The sequence below is a fragment of the Austrofundulus limnaeus genome, unplaced genomic scaffold, assembly GCF_001266775.1.
Source record: "Austrofundulus limnaeus strain Quisiro unplaced genomic scaffold, Austrofundulus_limnaeus-1.0 Scaffold69, whole genome shotgun sequence".
Lineage (NCBI taxonomy): Eukaryota > Metazoa > Chordata > Actinopteri > Cyprinodontiformes > Rivulidae > Austrofundulus > Austrofundulus limnaeus.
Window position 1 is genome coordinate 1,194,251 of NW_013952471.1, and position 21,747 is coordinate 1,215,997.

The 21,747-nt window shown below is 38.6% G+C and overlaps 2 protein-coding genes across 3 annotated transcripts in view; one reads left to right on the forward strand and one right to left on the reverse strand.

The window, feature by feature from the left end:
- Positions 1-3,854, reverse strand: part of rmdn1 (regulator of microtubule dynamics 1) — a 5,129-nt gene extending 1,275 nt beyond the window's left edge. The window contains exons 1-6 of the mRNA XM_014010465.1: positions 3,841-3,854; positions 3,201-3,357; positions 2,796-2,901; positions 1,833-1,917; positions 227-386; positions 24-113 (exon numbers count right to left, since the gene is read on the reverse strand). Of these exons, the coding sequence (XP_013865919.1) occupies positions 24-113; positions 227-386; positions 1,833-1,917; positions 2,796-2,901; positions 3,201-3,338 (579 nt within the window). The 5' untranslated portion in view covers positions 3,339-3,357; positions 3,841-3,854. The remainder of the gene's footprint in view (positions 1-23; positions 114-226; positions 387-1,832; positions 1,918-2,795; positions 2,902-3,200; positions 3,358-3,840) is intronic.
- Positions 3,684-20,898, forward strand: LOC106518999 (copine-3). Of its 2 annotated transcripts, none has more exons than XM_014010455.1 (16): positions 3,684-3,950; positions 12,118-12,282; positions 12,418-12,597; positions 12,683-12,757; positions 12,937-13,008; positions 13,103-13,195; positions 13,281-13,370; positions 15,370-15,468; positions 16,944-17,027; positions 17,466-17,525; positions 17,631-17,764; positions 18,040-18,094; positions 18,326-18,377; positions 18,451-18,584; positions 19,408-19,641; positions 19,771-20,898. In XM_014010455.1, the coding sequence occupies exons 2-16, from the start codon at positions 12,124-12,126 to the stop codon at positions 19,891-19,893; spliced, it is 1,644 nt and encodes a 547-aa protein (XP_013865909.1). In that variant the 5' UTR covers positions 3,684-3,950; positions 12,118-12,123; the 3' UTR covers positions 19,894-20,898. The 2 variants fall into 2 exon arrangements, with proteins under 2 accessions (XP_013865909.1, XP_013865910.1); XM_014010456.1 differs by having other exon boundaries at positions 3,686-3,950; positions 13,118-13,195.
- The last annotated feature ends 849 nt before the right edge of the window (positions 20,899-21,747 follow it).

A 21,747-nucleotide genomic window follows, 5' to 3' on the forward strand; every position in this document is an offset into this window, starting at 1 on the left:
CACTGATTCAGAGGTTTCCTCACCTCTAAATGCTCCCGGATGATGTACGAATTTCCAATCTTCACCTTGACTCCTTTATAATCCCCAACATCACTGAGGCATATAGCGTACCACTGAGGTGGGAGCAGAAGCAACACTAATATATGAACATGACCCCTCAATAAAAAAAGAGCGATTATTTGTTGATCAGATTACATCCCAGTCTTTGAGAGACCCCCTGCCTTACTTTGTGTGCTGCAAAACAYGTGTCACCCTTCTCCAGTGCCCTCTGGGCGTACTCGAAGGCCTCAAAGACCAGCTGTTTCTTCCTCTCGGCCTCCGTGTCGGGCAGCAGGGACAGGTCACGGGTCGCCCGGGCCAGCCTCCACAGGAACTCTGCGTTATCGCTGCATGGATGCACACAAATCAGTTTGTTTGCTCACCTTTTTTGCTTGCTTGTTGTTACATCCTTAGTGTGGATGTTTGTTTTTGCATCGACATAATGCCTCGTGTCTTCTTTTAGGCTCCGCCTCCTCTCCTGTGCCTCCCCTGTGATTGGGTGCTGCTCCTTGGGTCTCAAGCCAGTCAATCAGCTGGGCCCTATTTAATGGCTGTGAAGCTGCACCTATGGGCCACCTGACTGCCATACACCATTTATTGTGTCAGCTGGAAGGCTCTTTGTTCTTTACAAATATAATGTAAGATTGGTCCAACTGATCTAGAAGGGGAGAGCTGCCTTTTTGTTTAACCTCAGTTTTCTCCTGTTTATGTGCTTGTTAGGTCAGGTTATTTTAGGTTTGTATATTTTATTTTCATTGGGGTTAGGTAAGCTTAAATGTTATATTATTTTTCTTTCAGTATAGTTTTGTTTGTTATTTTGGCCTGAGCTTTCCCTGAAGCCATTTAATCAGTCTTTATAGAAAAGAAACTTAAAACATGGCAGAAAATAAATACCATTAATGCCATTTTTGACAGATATATGTTAKTCCCTTTAATCTCCTAGACCAGGGGTTCTTAACCTTTTTGACCTTGGGGCCCAATTTACTGAACATAAAGTGACACAAGGCCCAGTCAGACATTACCAATGTATGGATCAAAATGATAATTATTCTAAATCTTGGTTTAATTTTTATTGTATTTACATCACAACTAACATAACTAAATTAAATACACTTACAGTTTAAAAGTAAAACTCCTGTCAAATAATCACAAGACATGATTATGACAAACTTTTTATATTGTAACCAGCCTATAACAGTTATTTGAACAAATACAAAGGTCAGTCAACAGACCACTCAGGCTTATCAGCACAAAAATATATATTTTTAACATAAACACTAACAAAAATAGACAATTCAGAAAATAAAATTGTGGGCATAAAATAAATAAATTAAAAATGTTTAATGTTTCAAATTTAAAAAATGTAAAAATAAATTTGATTAAGTACAAATGAAAATATAACCTTTTTAAACTTTGGCAACCAGAAGCTGCTCTTCACATTAGTGACAAACTTTAGTGTTTTTTGACAAGTTACTGTCATTTTTGCTTCTACTTTTCATTTAAAATGAGTTTCCATTCTCGGCAGGTTTCTAAGTTGTTTCTTCTACGTATTAAAAAGTTGTTAAACATCTGAGTGGCGCACTACTGCTACTAGTGGTGAGAAAGTGTATTGCAGCTTATTCAAAATCAATGCTGTCCAGTGGCCCTCTGCGGCCCTAAATTAAAAACTGTTGTTCTCTTGAGGCCCTCAAGGTGGCGCTCGCGGCGCCCATAGGTTAAGAATCTCTRTAGGGGACGTAACACTTGTTTTGGTTTGTTTCAGAGGAAGACAGACTATAAAACCTGTTGCTCACCTGTCCTTGTACTGCAGCAGCAGCAGATACAGCTTCTCCGTCTCTGCGCAGCCATACAGATAATCAGCCTGCTCCAAAACCCCGTCTGCATGAGCACAGATCACACCAAAACAATGTCCAGTAACCAAAGGCTAGTCCACAAGACTGCAGGAGGGGAGGGGTTGGGCTTAAATAACTGGGAACGTAAGGCCCTGTCACACTAGACCWGTGGTTCTCAAACTTTTCAGACTTGTGTACCCCCAGGAGCCAGTTTTTCATACCACTAGTACACCCCCCCCCCTCCCCTGTCAAACATAATGATGATTCTCCAAAACTATAATGTACAACAGCTGATTATTAAATGAAAATTATTTATTTAACCCCCTGGAACATTTAGTTGTCAGGAATTTTAATATTTTCAACTCAAATTAAACAAAAAGATAAATAAGTTGCCTTGAAAGTGAATAAGTAATTAAATAAATAAACCAGATAGCGGCAAGTGCAGGAAGCAGCAGCGTCCAAAATACATCAAATACCCAAAATGAGCTAATCCCACGAGATTCTACACTTTTTACAGGATTGCATTTTGTGTCAATTTCGTGATTCCRTTTCTATTTTCTGCATTGTGGAAATCATAGGGCCCTGCATGTCTCAGTCCTATTTTTATTTATTTTTTACACACCTGGGACATTTTTCCACGTACCCCCTGTAATATGCTCCTGGTTGGGAATCACTGCACTAGACAACTTATGAACATTTTAAAGACGTCTGCGTTGAAGAGGGAATTGAAAAAGCCAACAGGAAGCTTCTTTTCAGCATGTAGGCTGCATAATGTAATTCTAAAAAAATGTTCAAATATAAAACTTTTATTAGCAATTTAGACAKAAAAATGTTTCACAAGTTGTCTAGTGTGACAGGGCCTTTGGACAGAAATTTTTATGTAAAAAAACAAAGTGTGTRTTTAGCCCCCAGCAGCTGCTCTACCTTGTTCCGCAGCGTAGACCACAGGTGACCCCTGCACCCTGACAGCAGCTTTATAACCCAGATAGGTCAATGCAGGCAAACCCAGGAGGAATGCAGCTCGTCCACTCTGCACACAGGAAAGTGACAAAAACACCTATAATATTTGAGGGAATAAATGTGTCTAATTTGCTGCTATTAGGTTGTTAATTATAACGACTCACAGCTGATCTTAAATAATGTGTTAGGACACATGAAAGTGGGTTATCTTAATAAAAAAAATCAACATTACATCTGTTATTACACACATGAAATGCTTTGACCTTTAACCTATTTCTTCCACCACCGCCTCTGTGTGGATGTGGGACTAGTTTCAAACCAAATAAACCGTCTATTGAGTGATAATTAATAAAAAAAAATGTTATTTACAGTCAGAGAACTGGCAGTCCGCTGTGAAGTTGTCCAGAAGAAGCGGTTATTTCCTYTGACTATGGCGCCTTTATTAGCGCCAGGTGCAAACTCCAGTAAAATCCTGCTGACACACCGCGTTAAAACTCTTCCTGCCATCCTGCGTCAGGTCCAAACTCTGAATGAACAGGTTAGAGACTTYACCGTCCGGCAAAGACACGGGGAGCATTCAAGAGCACTTGTAAAGAAAATATAAAAAAAAAACTAACAGCGGAAGTACCTGGTTTAAAATCAAAACATTTGCTTGAATGTTAAAAGATAACACAAGTGCTCTATTAAAAAAACTATATTCAATTCCACGCATAAAACCAGGAGAGTTTTACAGCTKTGATGTTAAAGAACACATTTTAAATTGAGCTTCTTGAACGCACCCCTAATAGTGGAATTTGGTCTTGTTTATGCTTCCGGTAAGAAACAAACCACTGTTTTAGGAGTTCCGCGTGAATATTCTGACTAAGTAATGCACAAGTCCCATTTCAAATCACGTTGTCAAAAGTTTCACAACAAAACCTTTGAGTTTTAAATGTACCAGACAACGCGTACAGTCTCAAATTTAATGCAGGCTAACACAGTTTTGAACTAAGCGAGAAACCGAACTAACCTGTTGCGGTCGGGTTCCACCCGGGCAGCGGCCCAGCTGCTGTTGTCACATAACGGGACTACTTCACTTTCAACCGAGACACAAACAGCTGGGTTTCTACTGCTTAGTAGGTAAGAAAAAACATAATAAAAAAAGAAAGGTGTTTGTGCGCTTTAGTTTATGAGAACCAGAAATGATTTGTAATCTGTTTTGAGCTGCGCAGCTTAAAGATTTTATCGCTCAATTTAACTAAAACGTAATATAAACAAATGCTGTTAAACATTTACTGCTCTTATGACAATAGTTTTGATCAGTACAACAGTTGTTTTTTCAGAGAGGAAAACGTATTTTATTGGTTAGAGCATTTTAGGCATATTTGACGCCTTTAAATTAATAAAAACGCATTTTGTTTCCATTCTCTTTATTCAGTATTATGTTATTTTTTATCTATCACAATAAAGAGATTTCAACAATGTAGCCTATACATCAAGACGTTCAGCTCAGGACTCCTGTTATAGCTTTTGGTTATGATATATTTTCAACTTTCAGATATTCAACTTTTTTTCTCTCATTGAAAATACATTATATTGGAATTCCATAAAATCCCTCAATATTTTACTGTTTTTTTTTACTTCATCTACTTCAACATACTTAATAGAAAGGCCAGACTACAACAACACCTTAGATTTTAAACTATTATAGAATGATTCAGCTTTTTGATATCTTGAACCGTTCTTGTACAATCAGCATTTCAGTTTGTGAAAGTTTTGAGATTTTCTTGTGTCCTGTGTTTTCATGGTGTTTAGCTTCAATGTATGTTTATGAAATTACGTACTCATTCAGTTTTTGTTTAGATATTTTGGCCTATTCATCTGTTCAGCCTTTTTCACTTCTGTACAGCTGTTATACTGTAGTTTACCAATAATGGGACATTCATCATTTAAGCTGTATTAAAACAGTTTTAATGTTTATTCGTCCATTTTTATCTTCTGTCCAGCTATTTTAACGGTTTACCGCATTAAAAGTGATATTTAGCCTTTTTATAGCTTTAGTTGAGCATTTTCAAGGTTTGTTCAACCATTTTAACTTTTTAAAATTGTTTTATACTTGCAACATTTAACAAGTTTACAGTTATTGTCAAAAGGTGAGCAGCTGGAAGAAGACAGAACAATTACAAAAAGGTAAGTGATTTTATTAAAAAGGTGACAGGTTAAAAGGTTTCACAGATCTGGAAGAGAGGAAGGTAGACTGGTTMATGTGTTTGACAGGTGAGTATTGATCAGCAGCAGGTGAGTTATTATTCTTGCAGGTTCCAGAACTGTATTTGACGGAGAGGATGATCACGGGTCCAGAAGGTGAGTAAAATGATTTTCCAGGTAGGGTGGCTGACAGACAGAACCAGGCAGGTGAGTTTCCTTCAGGTGTGACAGCAAGGCAGACAGGCAGATCTCAGGTGGGACAAACTTCACAGGTAGGTCTTGTGGCTGGCTGCAGAGGTTCCACAAAGAAACAACAAAATAAGTTTAGGAAAAAACTCAAGAACATTAAGTTCACTGAGCAGCCTGGAGTAAATACCCTAGTGTGTGTGATGATCCAGTGAGGAACTGGTCTCCAGTGCTGCCTTAAATACCCACAAAGTTAATCAGATCTAATCCGGCCCAGCTGCATCAATCAGGCTGTAAATCCTGAGGTGTGCAGGTGAGTCTCACTGAATGCCTCAGCATTCAGCCTTTTTAAGCTTTAGTTAAGTATTTTCAAGGGTTGTTCAATCATTTCTGATTTGTTTTTAACCATTTTATACTTTAGTTTACCAATTTAAAGCAACCTCCAGCATTTTTTTAAGCTTTAGATCAAAGCTTCTCAAACTGGGGTCCCAGGCCCCCCAGGGGCTAACATTGTCACAGCAAATTTTCTCTAGTTTAATTTCTTTTGTTACAAAGCAGTTCATTCTATCACAGCTAGCTTGACAGTTTAAAACATATTATTTGACATTTATTAACATCAGTATTTATTTTGGTTTTTTTTTACAATGTATTTTAAATCTTTTCATTTTTGTCACATATACTGTATATTAATTTGTACTTAGCAATTCAGGGTTTACAGGATTATTCAGTTCTTTGCAAAATTGCTTTATTTCTCTCTTTACCTACAGATAATTACCATATTCAAATTTTGATGGTGCCAATGCATATACATACAGTGGTTTGCAAAAGTATTCATACCCCTTGAATTTTTCCATATTTTGTCACATTACAACCACAAACATAAATATATTTCACTGGAATTTAATGTGAAAGACCAACACAAAGTGGTATACAATTGTGAAGTGGAAGCAAAATTTTACATGAATCAAAACATTTTTTACAAATAAAAAACTGAAAAGTGCGATGTGCAAAATTATTCAGCCCCCCTGATTCAATACTTTGTGGAGCCACCTTTTGCTGCAATTACAGCTGCAAGTCTTTTAGGGTATGTCTCCACCAGCTTTGCACATCTAGTGACTGCAATTCTTGCCCATTCCTCCTTGCAAAACAGCTCAAGCTCAGTCAGATTGGATGGAGAGCGTTTGTGAACAGCAGTTTTGAGATCTTGCCACAAATTCTCAATTGGGTTTAGGTCTGGACTTTGACTGGGCCATTCTAACACATGAATATTCTTTTTTTTAAACCACTCCATTGTAGCTTTGGCTTTATGTTTAGGGTCGTTGTCCTGCTGGAAGGTGAACCTCCGCCCCAGTCTCAAATCTTTTGCTGACTCCAACAGGTTTTCTTCCAAGATTGCCCTGTATTTGGCTCCATCCATCTTCCCATCAACTTTGACCAACTTCCCGGTCCCTGCTGAAGAGAAGCACCCCCAGAGCATGATGCTGCCACCACCATATTTGACAGTGGGGATGGTGTTTTCTGAGTGATGTGCAGTGTTCTTTCTCCRCCACACATAGCGTTTTGCATTGTGGCCAAAAAGTTCAATTTTGGTCTCGTCTGACCAAAGCACCTTCTTCCACATGTTTGCTGTGTCCTCAACATGGCTTCTGGCAAACTGCAAACGGGACTTCTTATGGTTTTCTTTTAACAATGGCTTTCTCCTTGCCACTCTTCCATAAAGACCACATTTGTGTAGTGCACGACTAATTGTTGTCCTGTGGACAGTTTCCCCCACCTGAGCTGTGGCTCTCTGCATTTCATCCAGAGTCACCATGGGCCTCTTGGCTGCCTCTCTGATCAGTGATCTCCTTGTTCGGCCTGTAAGTTTAGGTGGACGGCCTTGTCTTGGCAGGTTTACTGTGGTGCCATACTCTTTCCATTTCCGGATGATGGATTGAACAGTGCTCCGTGAGATGTTCAAAGCTTGGGAAATCTTTTTATAACCTAAGCCTGCTTTAAACTTCTCCAAAACCATATTCCTAACCTGTCTGGTGTGTTCTTTGGACTTCATGATGCTGTTTGCTCCCCAATATTCTCTTAACCAACATCTGAGGCCGTCACGGAGCAGCTGTATTTGTACTGAGATTAGATTACACACAGGTGGACCCTTTTGAGTCATTAGCAGTCATCAGGCAACTTCTGAATGCAATTGGTTGCACTCAGGGAAAAGGGGGCTGAATAMTTTTGCACGTCGCACTTTTCAGTTTTTTATTTGTAAAAAATGTTTTGATTCATGTAAAATTTTGCTTCCACTTCACAATTGTATACCACTTTGTGTTGGTCTTTCRCATTAAATTCCAGTGAAATATATTTATGTTTGTGGTTGTAATGTGACAAAATATGGAAAAGTTCAAGGGGTATGAATACTTTTGCAAACCACTGTATATATTTTATTTGGAAATGTATTCATTTCATTTAAAACAAAATAACTATATACTATATGTATGTGTGTGTGTTTATATATATATGTATATATACGTATTAGAAGGTAATTCCCCTAACTCCTGCATTGCCGTATTTGTAAAACAAGCTAAGTATGACAGCATAACTAATTTCCTGAAGTTGTGCTCTGGCTTTAGTGGCCCCCACAAGTTCCCCCCACCCCGCTCGTTGAAACATTTCTTTAGGCATCTGTTGGAAAAAATATGCGTTGTTCAAAATTGTATGTCCGAATAAAACAGGAATCTGCTGGATTTCTTCTTTAAAACTTTATTTTTAATCTTCTGACTCCAATCGGGTTCATTCAGCTCTCCGCAGCACAGGCCTCAGCGCAAGACCTTRGGCTGAATCAAAACAAACACGGGAGCTCTGCTCTGAGCAGACTCTGCAAACACTGACAACTTCCTTTACTATAATAATGAATTGAGCTTATAATGTATCTTTCTTCCTGGTTACACCCCTGAGGTGTTACCTTTTACGTCAGACATCAGAACGTCACTCAGTTTTGTTTAGGCTAAAGAAAGAACACATGATAAGACACACACCAACTCTTATTCTGTTATGGCCTTAAAGCTGCAATGATCAGGAAGTATAAAATACAAAACTGAATCTAATATTCAATAAATCAGTTACAAAATTTCCTTCACATCACTGGTGATATCTATAAATCCAAATAATTGTGGTCAAACAAAGCTCAAACAGTGATTGTGTAAAAACATAAAGATTTCCAAACACCAGTTCAGTCATAGAAAGTCCAAATTTCTGTGTCCCATGTAAATGTTGAAAGATGTTTGTACTTTTGAGCAACAGAGTGGCAAGAGGGGCTGGTTTTGCTTTCATTTTGCAAAAACTGTATTTGTTATGACTGTGGACTACTTTCTGTAGTTTTTATCAATTTTGTCTAAAAGTCAGAGAACAATGTTTTCAATTCAAGCTGCATGATTTTTTWAATTTATTGTTTATTTGTATTGGGACAAGTGTCAAGTGTTAATAATACCATACACTAAAACATTTATAGCCTAGGCTAATTTGCAATGCCAGTCCTTAGATGGGCTTTTAGCAATATGAAAATAAAAGATCTTTAAATACAGGTTAAAAAGAACAAGACATTGCAGTATTAAGAYRATTCATAAAACATCTCCTTCACAAATTGCTTCAGTCTTGATCTCAAATGGTTCTGGTCAGAAATCAGTTTCAAACCTGTAGGTAAGGAATTTCACATCTCTCAAGCAGAAAAAGCTGTTTGACCCAAATAAGTTTTTAAAAATGAACTCTACAGTTCCCACTGTCTGATCCATGTTTTTAAAGCTGTGGGAGGAGAAGAAATGGTGATAGAAACAGAAGAATAACAGTAAAAAGTTTGCTTCAATGTTTTTATGTGTGGGCACCTTTAATAAGTAAGCAAGTAAAACTTTATTTAAATAGCACCTTTCAAGATAGAAATCACAAAGTGCTTCAACTAACAGGACAACAAATACAAAAAACTAATTTAGATAAAAGCAGCTTTGTGGTGAATAGGCAGAGACTGGGATCATGTGGTATAGGTGGTAATTTTAAGATCATCTGGTTATTGGTTTTTGAGTGGGTGGTGTGGGAAGTCTAATTTTTGCTGACCGCTTTAAGCCTTGAGAACTTTGTGCTGAATATTTTTGCCTTTGATTGCTTGTTTCCACTGCTCTGGAACATGGACATCTGTTTTTGCCTTGGATCTATAGGATTTTTTTCTTCTTTTTGGACAACGGGCGTATCAACATTAATCCCCCTATTCAGCTGCTCCGCAACTTAGTTGTTGACAGTTATCCCACGATTTGTCAGCAAAAATTAGAACGACAACGGGACCTCCCCTTTTGTTTGCTCAGCAGGAATGTGGACGCAGACCCACACACCACTGCCACCATGCCCTTGAAAGCGGGTTGCTTGAAAAAGAAGAGGACAGTAGTAAGTAACTTTTTTGTGCTGCGTATTGCTAGTTTGAACGCAGTTTGATTCTGCCACGAGAAGATGAAATGGTGACACGCCCCCGCTGTGTTTGCAGTGGGAGTTTGCACAGAAGGCACAGTTCCTTCATAATGGTGAAGTCAAGGGTGGCACCTTTAAAATCAGTCACAATTCCCCGTATTGATTTTACAGCAGCTGTGGTAGCAGTAAGCTTGGATAGGCTGTGGGGGAAGATAGCTAAGACTACCTCTCCTAGATTCAGTGTTCTGAACAAACAGCACTTCTGTGTTGAAAAACATCAATAACGAGACAACCAGATTTTGTGCCAAACCGAGTGTCAGAAATCCTAGGGCCTCAGTGAAGGTGTGTGAATACAACGCATAACCCCGCAGACTTTGCTTCCAGAGGGATTAAGGCAGAGCTCTTCTTACATGACACTAAATTGTTATTTGGTCCTGCATTTCTTACACAGTCTGAGAGAGACTGGCCAGTAAATCCAGAGAACCTGCAGGAACTTCCAAATGAAGACCCTGAAGTCAAGGTGTCTGCTGCTATCAATACCAAACCAACACACAATGATGATAATCATCCTTTGACGCTTTTGATTTGTCGTGCTTCATCCCGGACCTGTCTTAGGGTGATGGGTTGGATTTTCAGGTTGAAGACTTTGGTCTCGCATCGTAAAAGGAATAAGATGTATCTGCAGTCTGCATCTGGCACAACCTGGTCCAAAGGTGCTCATCCCTCAGTTGAGTTCCATGATGACTTTCTTTCACTGGGAGAGATTGAGGATGCTGAGATGCATATAATCACGTTTTGTCAAAGGAAAAAATATGCTGAAGAAATTTCCAGCCTCTGAAATGGAGAGTGTGAAGCAAAGCAGCCATATATACAAGTTGAAYCCTATTTGGGGGGATGATGCGTGTTGGCGGGTGTTTCAGCAGGGCTGTCATGTCTGAAGATTCTAAACACCCTGTCATAATCGTTAAAGATCTTCACATCGTTTATCTTATTCTACAGCACATCCAAAAAAGGGGTGGGTCATGGTGGTAGAAACCACATGATCTCAAAGCTGCATCAGAAATATTGGATTCCTGGTGCTGGAGCTTTGATTAGAAGCATTATGTCAAGGTTTGTGATCTGCAGACGGTAACATGGAGCTGCAGGCCAGCAGCAAATGGCTGATTTGCCCAAAAGCAGAGTGACCCCTGAAAAAAACCTTTAGCTTTGTTGGACTATTTTGGTCCATTTGAAGTGAAGCGTGGGACAAGTCTTGTGAAGAGCTATGGAGTCATCTTCACATGCTTGGCGATTAGAGCTGTACATATTGAGGTCGCCTCATCTCTTGACACAGATTAATGCCTTACGACGTTTCATTGCAAGGCGAGGGCAGGTTCAAGAACTGCACTCTGATAATGGTACCAACTTGGTGGGTGCAGAGCATGAGCTGAGACAAGTCATGGAAAAGTGGGATCAGGAATGGATCGCTGATGCATTGTCTTTGAAGGGAGTGAAATGGATCTTTAATCTTCCTACAGGATTGCATCATGGCGGAGTATGGGAGAGGTTGATTCGTTCCATCAGAAAAGTCCATAACTCCACCCTGCAGACATAGCATTTGAACAAGGAACTCCAAACTGCTCTCTGTGAAGTGGAGTCAATCCTCAACCCATTACACTGGAATCCTCTGAGCCAAATGATTTGGAAGCTTTAACACCGAATCACCTCCTCCAACTCAAGTCTAACCCATGTTTACCACCTGGTTTGTTCCAGAAAAGTGATCTGTATGCACGTAAACGATGGCGACAGGTCCAATACCTGATTGGTTTTGGAAAAGATGGATTAAAGAATATTTGCCACAGCTTCAACAGCACCAGAAATGGGCAAGGATTAAATGCAACTTTGTTCATGGAGTCGTGGTCCTTACAGTGGATGACTCTGCACCACATGGTTCTTGGATTGTTGGCAGAATCACAGGAACTGTGCCAGACAAGAAGGGACTTGTACGACAGGTCTGGATCAAGACCCCAACCAGCCATGTACAGTATACAGACCATCACTTCTTCAGGAGACTTCCAACCAATGAAGAAGACTTTTCCTTAATTTGACATGACTTTGATTTGACATTGACATTACCAGATGTACAATGCAGACTGACTATATTTAAGCTAAGTTCTGGTAACCTCTGGCCTATGACTGACTGACTATACACGGAATGACTTTATTGGACTATTTGAAAGTGTTATGTTGTCCTATTGTGTATCTGTGATGCAATATATAACTTAAGTTATGGTGTCTGATGTGTAATTATTACTGAAATGATGTAATAATTAGAGGGTCACAATGGGGTGAATAGGCAGAGACTGGGCTCACACCGTGTGAAGTTTTTAAACTTTATTTGGATCAAACGAGAGGAAATTTCTGTCTATATTTTGTCAAGTATTTTAGTTAAATCTACTTCAGTATACTTTGTAAATTGTATTATTTCATACAACAGACTGAAATGGCCTCAGGAGGGGCCTCWGCTCCCAGGGCCCCCTGTCTGGCCACCAAGGTGGAGCTGACCATCTCGTGCCAGAATTTGATGGACATGGATGTTTTCTCCAAGTCGGACCCTGTGTGCATCTTATACATCAACACATCCAGTTCTCACTGGTATGAGGTCTGTGCTGGGTCATAGTAGATTTTCTTCTGCACCATTTCATGTGTTTAAACCTTTGTTCTGCTCTTTATTACTGATTTAACCTAAAATATTTGGCTTAATCTAGATTGAAGTTGTTRTTTTTTGTCATTTTAGTTTGGTCGCACAGAGATGATCCTAAACTGTCTGAATCCAAAGTTTGCCAAGAAGTTTGTTCTCGACTACTTCTTTGAGACGGTGCAGAGGTTGAAGTTCTCTGTGTATGACATCGACAGTGACAACCAAGACCTGAAGAAGCATGACTTTCTGGGGGAGTTGGAATGTACTCTGGGTCAGGTGAGTTTCACTTTGTACCTTTATACTGCAGGTAAAGCATCGATCCAATAATTTATCTTTTAGTTGCGACTTTATCTGTGTCCAGATCGTCTCAAACAGGCAGATGACTCGACCGTTGTTGTTGAAGGATAACAGGCCTGCCGGTCATGGGACCATTACTGTGAGTGGTCTTCTCACTTTTTTTAACACTGCATTAGACAAGTGGACTCTGCTTGGAACGGATACAAATGTTCACATCTCTTTTCTGTGCAAAACACAAATCCCATGCCATGTTTTTTGTGTTATGTGGTCAGAATAAGGAAGAAGATCCTTTCACGCTGTGCTTTTCCTGTTAAACAGATTTGCGCTGAAGAAATAACAGACACACGAGTGGCAAACTTTGAAGTGTCAGCCCGCAGCCTGGACAAGAAGGTACAGACCAGACCATCACTTTGGAGTTAAATTTTGACTTGGCCATGCCTTTGATTTCAGTTATAAAAATCTTACTCTGTTGCACATAACAAAGCGGGTATTTGTTCAGTTTTTGTGGTGGTCTGATCCTTTCCTGGAATTCTACAAGCAAACTGAAAGTGGATGGCAGCTGGCTCACAGAACAGAGGTGCACTTCATTCATTCTCCAAGTTATTTATCTGCAGGTCTGTGATTATTGAAGACAATTGGTTATTTTACTTTTGCTCATGCAGGTCGTTTATGACAACCAGAACCCAGTTTGGAGACCGTTCCGGATAACACTTCGATCTCTCTGTGAAGGAGATGTGGAAAAACCAATAAAGGTATTTTATTAATCCCATAAATGTTTTATGTCAAATCAAAAGTTCCATCCTGTAGAAAGGTTGTGAACAAATAATCTTACCTGCTGTAGATACCTCTTTAAATTAATAAAACTTCACACCACTTTGATAATTTTGGATTACATAGCCAGATGTCCCAGGCTGAAGGAAGTGCTGCAATGTAAATTTTTAATAACTATAACATTAACAACAAACAAACGCACAACTTGTAAAGGTTTACAACGAAGTAGTGTTCACATAAAGTGCTCTATTTTTTATTTTATTTTTTTCTTATTGGAGCTGTTTTAAACTGGCAGCAATTCACTTTGCTCTTAACTCAGAAGCTGTTAGCTCCTCAGTCTGCTCAAAATAAAACTCCTTTTCTTCAAAGGTTGTTCATAACAATATCTACTCCTTCAATAAAGTAAAGCAGAAAAGGTCATAAAGAAGACAATCTTTTTAAGTTATTGCTGCTAAATGCTTTTCTCCAAGGGATAAAGTGATGGATTTAGTATATTTTAGACACACAAATTCTTGGCTTATTTTGTGTTTTAAAAAAGAGCATCTGAAGGCAGGTTTATTTTTTTATTTTTTGCTAAACCTTTATAGGTTTGTCTGACCATTATTCTAATAATTCACATTCTTTTCATCTCACAATGCTACCAAACAGAAGGCCTTGCCACCCAGATGTATGTATGTATGCATGATTCCTGACCTCACCATACAAATATGTGTTTTGACCTTTCTATAGATCTGAGTTGATCTTATTGCAGTAAGATGTCACGTGTGCATCTCAGGCGTTCAGACATTGTAGGAGAGAGCGGGGTTGGTTGTCACACGGRTTTGTTGTCACAGCAAAATGTTTGTGTGACATTCCAAATTAGTTGTCACATACTGGCTACATTTTTTTTATTTTAGCAGTTGAAACACTTGACATTGAGGTGAGAGGACTTTTTGTATTTTTCACATAATAATGTAACGTTTGATTCTTTTTTTTCCATTTGCTTTTAAGCAATGGATTTAGAATGAAACACTTAGCATTTAAAAGTACAAAGGCAGAGCTATAGTTAGCATAGTCTTTTTTCTTTGCTGGGCATGTGCTAGTTAGCACAACTGTTGTCAGAAAGTCCCTGATAGGAGTCTTTACATCGAAATGCATKTTACATGGTGTTTTCTTTGTTTTTAGGTAGAGAAATTGTAGGAAATTTCAGCAAAGGAGTTTAATACCAATTATTGAACATTGGCAAGATATTACAAAAAATAAATCCATCAGAGATTTCTGGAGATGAAATGTGCCCATCAGTRCCCGTGGGATACATTACCTTTTACTCTGACCACAATGATGTCCCTGTCCATAAGAGGGGCAGGCTGGTTCTCTGGCTTCCTTAAAAGATATCCATCACTCTCAATCAGAACTCCTGAGCCCACCAGCCTTGCATGTGCCAGTGCCTTCAATAGGCACACTGTACATCAGTTCTTCACCAACTTGGAAAATGAGATGAAAAGATATCAGTTTAAGCCCAGATCCATTTGGAATATGGATGAAGCAGGCATGACTACTGTCCACAAACTCAACAAGGTAGTAGCTAGAAGAGGCTACAAGCAAGTTGGATCTCTGACATCTGCAGTAGGGGAACCCTTGTTATCCTGTCCTGTGCTATCTCAGCCACTGGGAACTATCGTATATTCCTCCCTTTTTTATTTCCAGCCTACCAACCCATTTGTGGGGTTGGTTGTCTCAAATTCACAAGTCGTGTTTGGTTGTGCAAATCTTTTGAAGTTTCCTGAATTCTGACAAGACACTTTGGGGTTCCATTACACATTGAAATGAAATTGACTAAGCATTGAATTTTTTTAATGCAATTAAAAAGTGTGACAACCAACCCCATTCTCCCCTAAACCACCATATTTTACCTCACCTCACCTCATCCTCGTTCGAGTCGACTGTCCTTAAACACATCTTATCTTTGTGGTTTATAGAAACACTTGTTTGCCTCCTCAGGTTGACTGTTACGATAATCGTGAAAACGGCTCCCATGTCCTTATTGGAAGCTTCAGGACTACACTAGCAGAGATGTYCGCGCAAACACACTCCTTCCCTGTGAGATCCTCCTTATTTTTCACATACATTCAGTGGTGGAGAAAGTACTCAAACACTGTACTTAAGTAAAAGTACAAATAAACAGACAAAAAATGTACTCTAGTAAAAGTAAAAGTACCACATCAACATTTTTACTTGAGTAAAAGTAAGTACTTGCTTTTAAAAACACTTAAGTATTAAAAGTAAAAGTACTTACTTAATGGTCTACAATATTATGAAGTGTGTCTATGTATATTTTAAATACATCAACGGTGTGCGATTTTAGTGAACAATGCTGCAGTTTGTGTTGACCCTCTGTGACACTGTTCACACTTGGTGTGAATCTGTGCATCATCACAGATTGTGACAACTACGGAACCCGCGGGGGGTCAGTGGGAGAAAAAAAACAGCCGCTGGAAATCCGTGAGCACGGATTACTAAACNTCCCATGTCCTTATTGGAAGCTTCAGGACTACACTAGCAGAGATGTTCGCGCAAACACACTCCTTCCCTGTGAGATCCTCCTTATTTTTCACATATATTCAGTGGTGGAGAAAGTACTCAAACACTGTACTTAAGTAAAAGTACAAATAAACAGACAAAAATGTACTCTAGTAAAAGTAAAAGTACCACATCAACATTTTTACTTGAGTAAAAGTAAGTACTTGCTTTTAAAAATACTTAAGTATTAAAAATAAAAGTACTTGCTTAATGTATTCTCTAATAGTCTACAATATTATGAAGTGTGTCTATGTATATTTTAAATACATCAATGGTGTGTGATTTTAGTGAACAATGCTGCAGTTTGTGTTGACCCTCTGTGTCACTGTTCACACTGGGTGTGATTCTGTGCATCATCACAGATCGTGACAACAGCTACAGACGCTGTAAATTTGTCTCCATCGTCCTTTATCAAATCTCAACAAGTCGTTTTTGAACCAGTTAACTAGAATAAATAAGGCCATGAGTGGCACATTTCCTCCTTTGTGGAAACCATTGTGGGCATGCTGCTGCTGCTGCTGCTGCTGCTGCTGCTGCTGCTGCTGCTGCAGATGATGCAGAATCGCTCTGCTTTTTTTCTTATTTTTGGAGGAGGGTCTAATGGTACTTTCCTGCTTTGCATTGCTTCAATGGACCAATTACAGAAATTGCCCTCTCAACACTGATTACTTTCAAACTAAACAAACAAAAGAACAACAAAAAAAGGCAATGTGACGTGACATGAATGTAATTTGTAATTCAACGCATTACAGAAATGTAATGGAGTAGAAAGTACAGATACTTAATGTAAAATGTAGTGGAGTAAAAGTCAAAAGTACCCATGATGAAATCTACTTAAGTAAAGTACAGATACATGAAAAATGTACTTAAGTACAGCAACAAAGTACTTGTACTTAGTTACATCCCACCACTGCATACATTTTTCATTATTCGTTTCCTTTAACCTGAGCTTTCATTTTACCTGGTATAAATGCAACTCCTCTTTTCATTTTCAGGTAGAATTTGAATKCATCAACCCAAAAAAGTTGGACAACAGGAACTATAAAAACTCAGGTGTCATCTGCATAAGGCGTTTTCAGGTAAGAAGTAAAAGAGACTCCATCATGAGTTCCTTTACATTTAACTCAGTTAAAATAAAGAGCAAACAAGCCTTCATGAATTATATAACTACTATTATCAGATATTACATTACATCATAATTCGTACACTGTCTCTAGCTGTGCTGTTATACCTATGGGCATACTCATGTRTTTCTGTCCTTATCTAGTGTCAAGTTAAGGTTATGTGTTGGGGCTAGGTGACAGGGTTAAGGATTTGGCAAACAGTTTACTACCGGTATATCTAAACTACTGAAKGTATAATAATAATAATATTTTCCAGTGTCAAAATACAATATCACTCTGGTAAATACAAAGCAGGACCAAGGCATGTATGAGAAGACCCACTGCAGGCAACATATTTTTGTTCCCAACAAGGTGTGTGTAGGTGGTGAGAGTTGATGTGAATTTTCTCTTCAGGTGGAAAAAGAATATAGCTTCCTGGATTATATAATGGGAGGGTGTCAGATYAACTTCACGGTGAGTTTTGATTTGACCAAAACAAATTTAACAGTCAGTAATTCTACATAAGACTACTAAGTCYGATTTTTGGTTGATTTATATCGTCTCTCTGCTTTGTCTCAGATTGCCATTGACTTTACAGGCTCTAATGGGAATCCCACCTCTCCTCAGTCCCTCCACTACATCAACCCCAATGGCTATAATGAATACCTGCAGGCCATATGGGCTGTGGGTAATGTCATCCAAGACTATGACAGGTAAATATTGGATCTGACACCTAAAATAATTGGTTGAAGCAGAACTAAGAARGAGTTTGAGTCTTGTCATTGATCTACACTGACCCAATGATCAAATTTTTCCCAGGATCGTTATTTAATTCTTGAGAGACTACAATTTTTATTAACTTTTTTGAATAATCTAGATTCATTTACCTGCTGGAGAAGTATTTCTTCCTCTTATTCAAAGGCTTTTTTTTTATTTTTACTAAATTAAAAATCTTGGCATTATCTATACTTATTTTTCCTCTATGTAGTACCAAGATGTTTCCTGTGTTTGGTTTTGGAGCCAAAGTTCCTCCATCCCACCAGGTGTGTGTGTGTGTAATATTTGGCAACCTGGGCTCAAGCCTGCAGCCTCAGTATTACATGACTGCAGCACTTTTTTAAAGCTCTAAAATAACTCACAATTGAAATTGTGTACATAAAATTTTTTGTCTCCCTCGATGACTGACATTTATTTCAAAAATTCACATTTTAGTTAACATTTTTTTTTGCACAAGTCAAACAGATAAACCTTTACATTCCAACTCCTGCCGACAGGTTTCCCATGAGTTTGCCATCAACTTCAATCCAACAAATCCATTCTGTTCAGGTAGGTCTGAACTAAGTTCATAATTGATCATCTAAAGTGAATCACTACCTCGTTGGATGTGTGCGGGTTGTAGGCATAGAAGGAGTGGTGCAGGCGTACCAGCAGTGTCTGCCACAGGTGGAGCTCTGGGGTCCCACCAACTTCGCGCCGATTATCAACCACGTGGCCCATTTCGCCAAACAGGCTCTCCACCAGCACTTGGCTGCAGTAAGCAACAACAGTACCTTTTATTTTGATACTTTAAAGTATCCTGTTTTTTTCTTGTTTATCTGCATATTTATTTAAAAATACGTACTGACAAAACAAAGCTAAGCACCCAAAAGAAATGGTACAATTTGGACGTAATTTGGTTCACTATGTCCAATCATTCACTACATAGTGCCCTGCACGGTGAGTCATCCATTTTGTGAAATACACAGGGTGTTAGCGCACGGAACATCGCTTTATGTTCAACATTTTCATTTCATATATACATAACTATGTTTATTGTTACTCATTTGTCAGTCTTGTTTCAWTCAAGGTGGCATAACAAAGGTCTTAAAAAGTCTTAARWCTGACTTGCTAAAACCTGCAGATATCCTATACATAGTGCCCTATAAACTCATATTGTGTTTCAGTAAAAGTAGTGTACTCCACATTGGTGGAATCAGACTACAATGCATTGCTGCCTGAGCTGACACAGCAGGTTGAGACCAACACTCATGTCTGTAGCTTATATTGTGAATTTAAGATCATCAAGAATGCCTTCAATTATCTACACATCTCTAACAGAAAATGTCGTATCTCCTTCACTGTCAGAAATGTGGGGCTTGAGACATTGTTAGAAAACTGTGAACCGAAGCYATATTTAAACATTTAAGTCTGAGTATAAAACATGTTAAAARACATGCTGTAGGCTTCAGCAAGCTGTGTAGATCTGTGCCGTTATAATACATATTTTGTAGCGYAGTCTTTGATATTCTAATAATCACTGGTCATCAGAAATGTTAATTTACCAGCATCTGATCCCTTTGTTTCTGTTCTTGTGCAGCAATACTTTGTGCTGCTCATCCTCACAGATGGTGTCATCACAGACATGGACCAGACTCGTGTTGCCATTGTGGAGGCCTCCCGTCTGCCAATGTCTATCATTATAGTGGGCGTTGGTGCAGCAGATTTTAGCGCCATGGAGTTCCTGGATAGTGACGACAAACTGCTGTATACGCCCACCGGGGAAGCCGCCGTCAGAGACATYGTGCAGTTTGTGCCTTTCAGACAGTTTTACGTAAGCCATCAGCTGAAATGTCTTGAGTTAGCGCTGACTGATTTGAATATAAACAAGCTTTTTTTATTTTTTATTTTACTGGTCAGGACAAACTGATTCGTTCTCATTGCTGTCACATTTTCCCTACAGGGTAACAGTGTGGCCCTTGCTCAGAGCGTCCTGGCAGAGCTTCCTGATCAAGTGGCATCTTTCTTCAATGCTTACAAGCTAAAACCTCCCAATCTTGCATGTGTGCCGGAGCCTTCCCAATAAAATGTGTTAATTTGTGCCTCCTTCAGACCAGTCTGTAAACTGAGCTCTGCTGCTCTGAAACTCCAGAGCATATGGYTTAAAAGTCAAACAAAGGTTTAAAAAAAATGTGTATTTTGCATATTTTGTATTCATACAATGTTTTATTTAAAAATGTGCCTCAAATTATTCACAACTGTAATGAAAAAATATTTAAAAATACGATTTTCCACCTGCTAAATGGGGCCAGAGAGACTCTTCAACCGGACCAGAGAGACCCTTTATTTAAAATCGACATCAAGCTTTCATTTAAGTTGCGTAATGAAAATGTTTAGAAGTTAAAGATAAAACTAGGCTTTTTCTTCATATTATGTTTTTCTTTCAGTGCTAGGAAGCATCTTGTTTTAATAAGCTTTCTGCCCCTGTTGGACCACTGTGACATTTATATGAATGCACCTGTCCTACACATGCCTACACAGTTTGGATGCTGTGTATCACAGTTCATTAAGGTTCATAACAGGATGTAAAACTTTCACTCATCACTGCACATCATTAACAATTCGTAGGCTCATGCACTAGTACATTTTATCTATAAAACTATTTTGGRATTGTTCCCACCTTACTTGTCCTCATACCTTTCACTTAGACAGTCCGGTGACAGGCTACGCTCTCAGGACTCGCTCTCCTTCAGTGTTTCGTTAGTACGGTCAGAACTTAGGGAAAAAAAGTCATTCTGCTCCGTCAACGTGGAACGCTCTACAGCAGGATATGAAGTTACGTACTTTGATTTCCTTGGGACAATTCAAATTTCTTCTAAGACAAAACGTGAAATCTTATGAAATGTGCTCTTGTTTTTAGCTCGTTTTATTAGCTTATTTATTTGAGTCAATTGGATTTTTTTTTTGTTATTGTGTGCGTGTGTATCTTGTGTGTTTGTAAATTTTGCTTTATAACAGGTCTCTCTTGGAGATGAGATTCTGGATCTCAATGAGACTACCTGTATGAATAAAGGTAAAAAAAAAAACCATACCAAAGAGTCTTTCTGGTTTCTGACCGAACATAACCAGGCTGAAGACGGTGMCAGAGAGACTCTCAGGTCAACCGAACAAATCATAAAAAACAAACACTTTTTGTTTCATCTTTGTTGGTTTATATTTTAACTTCTATTAAAGTTACATAGTGGTTCCTCCATTTTGTGATTAAGATTATACATATAATAAGGTATCGGCATAGGCGTAATTTGCAGGGGGGTTATGACCCCCACAATAATTTGAGCCAGTCAATATAACCCCCCCCCAATAAAATGGCATCATTTGCTCAAAACACAATAGAAATTAACTGGTTAAGTAGACAGATGCAACTCTCTTGTTGTCTTTAGGTAACTTTGACTTGATTTAAAAATGTACAATGTCATGTTTTCAAGCATTACCTCCCCCACCACCCCACCCCCACAATGGTAGACTTAAAGTTACTCCCTTGGGTATCAGTCAAATCAGATATTGATCAGATGCTGCTGCTGACTGATCCATAATGTGATGTAAATGTAACATTTTCTACATATAGGTAAAATTAATCACTGCAATGAAAAAACTCAGTTTTTGTCACTTTTACTGTTGATTGCATCGACTCTGTTACATACAGAAGGGAAGCTTCACCGAAGTGAAACATAAATCTGTGGATCTGTGTTTGATTACTCTGGATGGCTTTCTCAAGGACCAGGATGTGACACACAAAAATTTGAATTTTGAAATTGAAATTGAACTATGGAACTGAAAGTGAAAGTAGTCAAACTGAAATATTTTAATAGAACAAAATACAGTTTCTAAGCAAATTAATTCAAATTCAAAACTTTAAATTCAGTTTCAATTTAATGAAATT